The 10323-nt window shown below is 45.3% G+C and overlaps 1 protein-coding gene across 1 annotated transcript in view; it reads left to right on the forward strand.

Moving 5' to 3' along the window:
* Positions 1-3809: 3809 nt before the first annotated feature.
* slc2a5 (solute carrier family 2 member 5) overlaps positions 3810-10323 on the forward strand; it is a 16939-nt gene continuing 10425 nt past the window's right edge. The window contains exons 1-9 of the mRNA XM_024141186.2: positions 3810-3936; positions 4754-4852; positions 5110-5270; positions 5474-5598; positions 6162-6314; positions 6546-6671; positions 7040-7227; positions 8206-8316; positions 9960-10061. Coding sequence (XP_023996954.2) covers positions 3889-3936; positions 4754-4852; positions 5110-5270; positions 5474-5598; positions 6162-6314; positions 6546-6671; positions 7040-7227; positions 8206-8316; positions 9960-10061 — 1113 coding nt within the window. The 5' untranslated portion in view covers positions 3810-3888. The remainder of the gene's footprint in view (positions 3937-4753; positions 4853-5109; positions 5271-5473; positions 5599-6161; positions 6315-6545; positions 6672-7039; positions 7228-8205; positions 8317-9959; positions 10062-10323) is intronic.

The raw sequence follows: 10323 nt of genomic DNA on the forward strand, positions 1-10323 counted from the left end.
AGAAGGAGATAAACTGGGAGGGGTTAGTGGGTGATGTGATGTGAATTAATAGAGTATTCATATATTGTAAGGGTATCATATCAATTTAATTTGGTTTACATATCTGGCATTTCTCATCTCATATGTATATACAGTATTCTATACTATTCTATGGTCTCTTAGTCCGTTCCGGTCTGACGTCGCTCGTCCATATGTATACAGTCTTAATTCATTCCTACTTAGATTTGTGTGTATTGGGTATATGTCGTGTAATTTGTTAGATATTACTTGTTAGATATTACTGCACTGTCGGAGCTAGAAGCACAAGCATTTCGCTACACCCGCAATAACATCTGCTAATCACGTGTATGTGAACCAATAACATTTGATTTGATTTGATTTGACGACTTGACTGTTTGCTGCAGTGACTTTGAGACCAATAGAGCCACAACGGCGCCATCTGCTGTCAGCTCCCTGCTATTGAAAATAGCCAAGTCATAAAGTGAAAGTGAGGGGAAGTGTTGCTGTTGAACATAGTAGCAGCAGGATCTCAAATCAAGTGGGCACCACCGTGGGGTTAAAGATTTAAAGTTCTCGCTATGGCAACACGTACACTAAAGCTTTAGGTCCCACTGGTCCTGCCTGGCCAGCTATAGACAGAATACAACGTCCGTTTCTCACAGATGTTGACAATGAAGAATTTATTATATTCTATTTCTATTTTATTGTCCGCTGGTTTTGGTTGGCTACAGTCAGGTAAGCCTGGCTAGGACACGTCCATGGTCTTCCTAAATAGTTACAGCGCCTTACCTCATCTTTAAACCAGTGTCTCTCCACTTCCTGTTTCTACAGTTTATAAACAAAAAGGCTGTTATGTAATCTATAGCTACCCTGTCAGAGTGTGGATGAGCCATAAAGTCCATGCCTCTCATGTCTATAGTGTTTTAGATAGACAGCATGATAAAGAACATGTGTTTTATGTCGTGATCTCAATACTTATCAACCCCATTTCAAGACTTCCTGGTCTAGATAAGATTATTTAATCCTGGGTAAATGTACAACTTTTCTTTTTTTTTTGTATATGAGAAATGTATTTAGAATGTATACCAGTCAGGGTTTAGGACACAGGGTTTAGGACACGGCACTATTACAACAACCACTACAGTCAGGGTTTAGGACACATGGTTTCGGACACAGAGCTATTACAACAACCACCTACACGTCAGGTTTTCACGGGACACAGCGGTTTAGGACACAGGGTTAGGACACAGGGTTTAGGACACAGCACTATTACAACAACCACTACAGTCAGGGTTTAGGACACAGTAGTATTACAACAACCACTACAGTCAGGGTTTAGGACACAGCACTATTACAACAAAACCCACTACAGTTCAGGGTTTAGGACACAGGGTTTAGGACAGGGTTTAGAACACAGGGTTTAGAACACAGGTTTAGAATACAGGGTTTAGGACACAGGGTTTAGGACACAGTTTGTCACGAACGTCGTCAGGGAAATGACCGGACAAAGGTGCAGCGTTGGTGAGCGTACATATCCTTTATTAAGAATTTATTAAGAGACAAAAAAACGAACGTGAAGCTTACTAGGGCTATACAGGCACTAACTAAAAGACAACTACCACAACTAAGGTGGAAAACAGCTGCCTAGTATGATTCCCAACAGAGACAACGATAGAAGCTGTCCCTGATTGAGAACCATTACCCGGCCAAAAATCAGAAACGAAAACATAGAAATAAAGAAACTAGAATGCCCCCCTAGTCACACCCTGGCTAACCAAATAGAGAATTAAAAGCCTCTCTAATGGCTGGGCGTGACAACATACTATTAAACAACCACTACAGTCGGGTTTAGGACACAGAGTTTAGGACACAGAGTTTAGGACACAGGTCTAGGACACGAACACATTACAACATCCAGTTACACAGGGGTTGAACACACAGGGTTTAGGGACACAGAGTTTAGGACACAGAGTTTAGGACACAGGGTTTAGCGACACAGGGTTTAGGACACAGAGTTTAGGACACAGAGTTTAGGACACAGGGTTTAGGACATGATTCCATATGTGTTATTTCATAGTTTTGATGTCTCCACTATTATTCTACAATGTAGAAAATAGTAAAAATACAGAAAAACCCTTTAATGAGTAGGTGTGTCCAAACTTGTGACTGGTACTGTATATAAAGTGTAATATTGGGATTCAAACTCAAAATTGAATACATTTCAACTCTGTATCTGACATGGTACAGGTGTCTTGTTTTTTTAAGCCCATAAACATGTGTGTGTGTTTCAAAGTAGATTTGTTTAAGAAATGCTATGTGTGACCCTGATTTAGCCCACTGCAGTAAAAGGTTGGGGAGCCATTAGGTCTCAACTTGGTGCTCCGGTATCGCTTGCCATGCAGTAGCAGAAAGAACAGTCTATGACTTGAGTTTTTGACAATTTTTAGGTCCCTCCTTTGACACCGCCTGGCATAGAGATCCTGGATGGCATGAAGCTCGGCCCCAGTGACGTACGCACTACCCTTTGTAGCACCTTGCGATCAGAATGCCGAGCATTTGCCATACCAGTCAAGATGCTCTCGATGGTGCAGCTGTAGAACTTTCTGAGGATTTGAGGTCCCATGCCAAATCTTGTTGTGCCCTCTTCATGACTGTCTTGGTGTGTTTGGACCATGATAGGTCCTTAGTTATGTGGACACCAATGCATTTGATGCGCTCGACTCGCTCCAGCCCCTTCGATGTGAATGAGGGCGTACTCAGCCCTCCTTTTCCTGTAGTCCACGATCAACTCCCTTTTTTGTCTCCCAATGTTTGTTGGAAAGCAGACTGAGGCAGGTTTTCTTCTAGGATTTTGCCTCTGCTTAGCTCTATTCTGTTACTTTTTATCCTAAAAAACTCCATAGACCTTGCCAATGACAAGTATACCCATAACATGATGCAGCCACCACCATGCTTGAAAATATAAATGTGTTGGATTTGCCCCAAACATAAGACTTTGTATTCAGGACATACAGTTCATTTCTTTGTCACATTTTACTTTAGTGCCTTATTGCAAACAGGATGCATGTTTTGGAATATTTTTATTCTGTACAGGCTTCAGGTTAGTATTGTGGAGCAACTACAATGTTGTTGATCCATCCTCAGTTTTCTCACAGCCATTCAACTGTAACTGTTTGATTTTCTCCCCAATTTGGTGGTTTCCAATTGGTAGTTACAGTCTTGTCTCATCGCTGCAACTCCCGTACGGACTCCGAAACACAACCCAGCCGAGCCGCACTGCTTCTTGACACAATGCCCACTTAACCCGGAAGCCAGCTGCACCAATGTGTCGGAGGAAACACTGTGCACCTGGCGAGATCCTGGGTTCGAGTCCAGGCTTTGTCGCAGACGGCCGTGACCGGGAGACCCATGGGGCGGTGCACAATTGGCCCAGCGTCGTCCGGATTAGGGGAGGGTTTGGCCGGCAGGGATGTCCTTGTCCCATCGCACACTAGCGACTCCTGTGGCGGGCCGGGCGCAGTGCACAAAGGGGTTTAATACTTGASTCAAGACATTTCAGCTTTTCATTTGTAATTCATTTGTAAAGTTCATTCCACTTTTATTGTGTGTAGACCAATAACACAACATCTCAATTTAATCCATTTAACACGCAGGCTGTAACAGCAACATAATGTGAAACAAAGTAAAGCGGTGTGAACCCTGTTCTGAAGACACTGTAACATGCCATAAAGGCAACAATAACAAAATACTGCGTTTGAAGTATTAGCACAAGGGGGGGTAGTAAACTCTAATCTACCGTCTGATCCAATGTCCAAAGTACATCTGAATCCAGTGGAGCAGCTATCTGTGGCTGAGAGAGGTGACAATAGAAACCTCAAGTCCAGAGCCATGGAAGAAGAAAAGGATTTGGGGAAAKCTTTGGAAGAGAGGAGAGGGGTGAGCCAATGACGTTACATTGTGATGAACATCCCAAAATGATGTTATGTTGTATACTTTGATGTTGGATTTTTTTTATTATAAAAAAAATAAATGTTTTATTATGCTTAGCATGTTACTAAATAGGAAACATAATTACTGCATGAAAAGTGTTAGCAATAAGGTAGGAAATGTGTGTTTATTTGCAGATTGTGATAATTCCTACAGTATCACGTTTTAAGGTATGGCCCAGGTGCAGACAGTGTTGAAGAAACTAAAGCTTATTATTTTAACAGGGATAGGCAAATAACAGGTCAAAGGCAGGCAGGGGTCAATAATTCAGAGAGGGTGTAAGTCACCGGAACAGCAGGTAGGCTCAGGGTCAGGTCAGGCAGAGGTCAGTAATACAGAGTAGTGGGGCGAAGGTACAGAACAGCAGGCAGGCTCAGGGTCAGGGCAGGCAGGGGTCAATAATTCAGAGAGGGTGTAAGTCACCGGAACAGCAGGCAGGCTCAGGGTCAGGGCAGGCAGGGGTCAATAATCCAGAATAGAGGCAAAGGTACAGAACGGCAGGCAGGCTCAGGTCAGGAAAGGTCAAAACCAGGAAACTAGAAAACAGGGACTTTACTGTAGCAAAGACAGCAGCAAGGAAAACCGCTGGTAGGTTTGAACGAACAAAACGAACTAGCACAGACAGACAGAAAACACAGGTATAAGTACCCAGGGGATAAATGGGGGAAGATGGGCGACACCTGGAGGGGGGTGGAGACAAGCACAAGGACAGGTGAAACAGATCAGGGCGTGACACTACAGTACGTTCTCCTTTTTCACGTGACAGAAGCTGACCGTTGTCCTGACGTTGGCTACCCTCGTATCTGCCTTTGGATCATCCTTCCAGTATGGATACAATGTGGCTGTGATCAACTCTCCATCTGTGGTAATTTATACCACACTGAATTTATCTGAAGTTTAAAAAAAATAATTAAGTAATACATTCATTTCAATATAATCTATTTCCCTGATTAAACTGCACTGAAACTTCACATTTCTACCTATTGTATTTCAGCTAAATTTAATTTAATTGTTGTGTTCACACGTAATCTATTTTTTTGTAAAAAAAATAGCTATTTTGACCTTACTGGGACTTCCTGTGTAAATACAAGTTAAATACAATAAAAATCTGTCTTTGTCCAGTTCATACGGCAGTTCTACAACAGTACCTACGTGGGTCGTTACGGCCGACCCATGGAGGACAGCTTCCTCACCCTCCTGTGGTCCCTGTCCGTTTCCATGTATCCCCTGGGAGGGTTCTTTGGCTCACTGATGGTGGCCCCGCTCGTCAACAAACTAGGAAGGTAATGACTGGTTATTAAAGATGTATTAACTGTCTATACACCCAAATAAGTATCCGTTTTTTAAACTGAAATACAACTGGAATAGGCTTGCAAATGATCTACATTTATATACATACATACATACATACATACTATAGCTAGCTTTGATCGTCATGAAATACTATTTTTGTTTATCTCTAATGAAAAAAATTATTGTCTGACAGGAAAGGCACCCTCCTCTTCAACAACATCTTCTCCATTGTTCCTGCTGTGATGATGGGAGTGAGCGAGATCGCTAAGTCATATGAGATCATCATCGTGGCTAGGGTTATAGTGGGGATCTGCGCAGGTCAGCAAAAAAAAACAACCTCTATCACACTAATTTTGATCACATTTAATGGACAGAAAAGTTTGTATATCTTATCTCCTTTAATATTTTCTTATCTTTACAAACTTTTATTCAAGAACAACATATACTTTGAATTCGTAGCTARATGTATGTGAACTGTGGCAGTTTCTAATTAAACTTCATTAATAACGAAATAAATAAATAAAGCAATCTCCCAAGGCGAGTGGCGCAGAGGTCTAAGGCACTGCATCTCAGTGCTAGATGTGTCACTCCAGACCCTGGTTTGATCTCGGGCTGTATCACAACTGGCAGTGATTGGGAGTCCCGTAGGGTGGTGCACAATTGTCTGGGTTCGGGGAGGGTTTGGCCAGGGGGGCTTTACTAGTAGGCCGTCATTGTAAAATAAGAATTTGTTCTTATTAATTAACTGACTTTCCTAGTTAAATAAAGGTTAAATAAAGGTTAAATAAAGGTTACATTTTTAAAAAATGACCTTATTTATTGATCAATCAGATGCTAATTGAAATGCTAACATGCATTCTCTGTCGTCACCCTTCCTCTAGGTCTTTCGTCCAACGTGGTGCCTATGTACCTGGGTGAACTCTCTCCTAAGAACCTGAGAGGAGCGATCGGCGTCGTGCCTCAGCTCTTCATCACCATCGGAATCCTCAGTGCACAGGTGTTAGGCATCAGGAGCATTCTGGGAAACAGCACAGGTAGGGCAGCCTCGAGCGGAGGTTCCACAAAATATTCTGGTACACAACGCCACATTGATATCAGGGAATTCTGGGGGATCGCGACTAATTGAAAAAGTCACGTTTTTAATGTCACACCACCCAACCCAACCCGAAGTTTGGGAACCACCGGCCTCGAGGTTAGAGAGGTTGACCTGTAGCTGGAGAGTTTGTAACTCAATAAGGTGTGTGTGTGTCCTGTCCTCTCCCCAGGCTGGCCTCTCATGCTGGGTCTAACAGGTATCCCTGCCCTGATAGAGCTGTTTCTGCTGCCGTTCTTCCCAGAGAGCCCCAGGTACATGCTGATCCAGAAAGGAGACGACAAGACCGCCCGGAGAGGTAACACACCTGGCATTTCATTTCAAGACCTGTGCCATTTTCACAGACAGACAGACAGACGGACGGACGGACGGACGGACGGACGGACGGACGGACGGACGGACGGACGGACAGACAGACAGACAGACAGACAGACAGACAGACAGACAGACAGACAGACAGACAGACAGACAGACAGACGCGACAGGTAGCGTTGGGCCAGTTACCAAAATGTCGCTGATTGGAATCCCCAAGTTGACTAGGTGAAAGATCTGCCAATTTGTCCTTGAGCAAGGCACTTGAGGGGGGATAGATAAATAATGCTTGGTTGGTTGGTTGATTGACTGACTGATTGATTGATGAGGAGGTTGTGCGTTCCTCTCCCTCAGCGCTGCAGCGTCTACGAGGCTGGGAGGATGTGGACGGAGAGATGGATGAGATGAGACTGGAGCACCAGTCAGAACAAGCCGAGGGCCGCCTGTCCGTCCTCAACCTCCTGTCCCTCCGCTCCCTGCGCTGGCAGCTCATCTCCATCGTAGCCATGAACATGGGTCAACAGCTGTCTGGGATCAACGCGGTAAAACATGCGTATGAGACCAGAAGACCTGAGCGAATGGCTTTAGATCAGCYGGCTAACACAGTCAAATYTGTATGAACATGAGCAGCTGTCTGGGGATCAATGAGGTAAGGTGTAACCATAGAGATGTACAGAGAACTCTAGTGGCCGAAAGCCTGTTTTAGCATGGGCAGCGCCATTCAGGACTTTCACCATTTTGAAGTAGTCAATTGGGTGGGACTTCCTTTGGGTTAAGGATCACATAATTCCATCCAGGGCATCAGGAGGGATCAGCCAATTAATTATACTTGTGAGAAAACATTTCATAACTGCAGGTGGCAGTAAATCACCAACTTTGTCTTTATACCTGTTCAAACACCCTCCAGATGACAGTATGCACCCTTTCAGTTTGTTTACCAACTCATAGAAATAGTAGAAGAAGAAAATGGACTACTTCAAAATGGAGATGGCCTCAATGGCGCTACCTGCGCTCTCACAGACGCCCTAATGGGACAGATACAACGATGCAATCTCTATACGTCTCTATGTGTGTAACCAACCGGGATTCAAACCCAGGTTTCCTGAGTACCACAAGACAGTGTTATCCCGCTGAGCTAATGCTAAGGTAAGCTACCGCAAGGGAGCTAACGCAAGTCTTCAGGTCTGGGACAAGTTTATTCCTCACACAAGCTTGGTCCCCTGAACCATCTGCATTACAGATCCACTAATGTTGATTCTGAATATTATATGGATCGGATGACCCTCTAGTGGGAGAAATCATTATTTTGGCTAGGGTTGCAAAATTCCGGTTACTTTCCCAAAAGTCACAGGTTTTCCATAAATCCTGGATGGAAGATTCCCTGAATTGGGAGGGAATAAGCCAGGAATCCGGGAATCCTCCAACCAGGATTTTTGGAAAACCTGGGAATCTTGGTAAAGTTCCCAGAACCATATTTTTGTCATTAAATTATCTGAAGCTAGAACCCTGTCTCTCCTCAGATATACTACTATGCTGACAGTATCTACAGCTCAGCGGGAGTCAAGGAGAGTCACATCCAGTACGTCACAGTTGGAACTGGGGCTGTCAACGTCTTCATGACCATCACCGCGGTATGAAATACCCTCTCTCCCGTCTCCAAACACCTGTACCGAAGGACTCAGTTCACCGCGGTACGAATAGCCCTCTCTCCCGTCTCCCAACACTGTACCGAAGGGACTCAGTTCACACGGTACGAAATTACCCTCTCTCCCGTCGGTCCAATCAGCTGTACCGAAGGACTCAGTTTCACGCCGCGTACGAATAATACTCCCTCTCTCCCGTTCTCAACAACTGTACCGAAGGACTCCACGTCACGCGCGGTAGAAATACCCTCTCTCCCCGTCTCCAACACTGTACCGAAGGCTCAGTTCACCACGGTACGAAATACCCTCTCTCCCGTCTCCAACACTGTACCGAAGGGCTCAGTTCACCGCGGTACGAAATACCCCTTTCTCCCGTCTCCAACACTGTACCGAAGGACTCAGTTCACGACGGTACGAAATACCCTCTCTCCCGTCTCCAACACTGTACCGAAGGTCAGTTCACCGCCGTACGAAATACCCTCTCTCCCGTCCCAACACTGTACCAGGACTCAGTTCACCGCGGTAGAAATACCCTCTCTCGCCGTCTCCAACACTGTACTAGGGCTCAGGTCAGCTCGGAAATACACCCTTCAGTCTGCAACACGGTCAGGCTCACCCGTCGGTACGAATACTCTCCCAGTCCAACCCTCTCTCCCGGTCTCCAACACCGCTGTTACCGAAGGACTCAGGTTTCACCACGCGTAGAAATACCCTCTCTTCCCGTCTCCAACACTGTTACGAAGGACTCAGTCACCGCTACGAAATCACTCCTCTCCCGTCTCCAACACTGTACCGCAAGGACTCAGTTCACCGCAGGTACGGAAATACCCTCTCTTCCCGTCTCCAACACTGTACGAAGGACTCAGTTCACCGCGTACGAAAATACCCTCTCTCCCGTCTTCCAACACGTGTACCGAAGGACTCAGTTCACCGCGGGTACGAAATACCCCGCTCTTCCTGTCTCCAACACTTACGAAGGGGCTCAGTCTCACCACGGTACGAAAATACCCTCTCTCCCGTCTCCAACACTGTACCGAAGGACTCAGTTCACCGCGGTACGAAATACCCTCTCTCCCGTCTCCAACACTGTACCGAAGGGCTCAGTTCACCACGGTACGAAATACCCTCTCTCCCGTCTCCAACACTGTACCGAAGGGCTCAGTTCACCGCGGTACGAAATACCCTCTCTCCCGTCTCCAACACTGTACCGAAGGACTCAGTTCAATTGAACACACATTTGAAGTACTGTAAAACACATAAGGCTGGGTTTACACAGGCAGCCCAATTCTGATCTTTTGCCCAAATATTGACAAAAGAGCTGATCTGATTGGCCAAAAGACTAATTAGTGGGAAAAGATCAGAATTGGGCTGCCTGTGTAATGCAGCCATAGACTCACAAGTAAATGCTTCCAGTTTTCAGGAGTCACCTCTGACCTTTCCTTCATGTTTGGAGGAATGTGGCTCAGTTGGTAGAGCATGGCGCTTGCAACGCCAGGGTTGTGGGTTCATTCCCCACGGGGGGACCAGGATGAATATGTATGAACTTTCCAATTTGTAAGTCGCTCTGGATAAGAGCGTCTGCTAAATGACTTAAATGTAAATGTAAAATGTTTGTGACTGTGGTTCAACAGGTGTTCATTGTGGAGGCCGCAGGCAGGAGGCTGCTCCTCCTCATTGGGTTTGGGATCTGCTGTGTGTCCTGTGCTCTCCTCACTGTGGCACTCACCTTCCAGGTAAGCTACACTGCACCCTTCATAGTGCCCTACTTTGGACCAAAGCCATTGGGTCTGGTCCAAAMTAGTGCACACTATGATCAATAGTAGTGCACTAGGCATATATAGTAAATCTGGTGTCGTTAGAGACATACTACAACAGCTGCAACTACCATAACACCAGCCAAACACTACAAGCTAAAACTCCAACTCGCATACCACCAGCCAAACACTACAACCTAAAACTCCAACTCCCATAACACCAGCCAAACACTACAAGCTA

Source organism: Salvelinus sp. IW2-2015, unplaced genomic scaffold, assembly GCF_002910315.2.
Source record: "Salvelinus sp. IW2-2015 unplaced genomic scaffold, ASM291031v2 Un_scaffold2434, whole genome shotgun sequence".
Taxonomy (NCBI): domain Eukaryota; kingdom Metazoa; phylum Chordata; class Actinopteri; order Salmoniformes; family Salmonidae; genus Salvelinus; species Salvelinus sp. IW2-2015.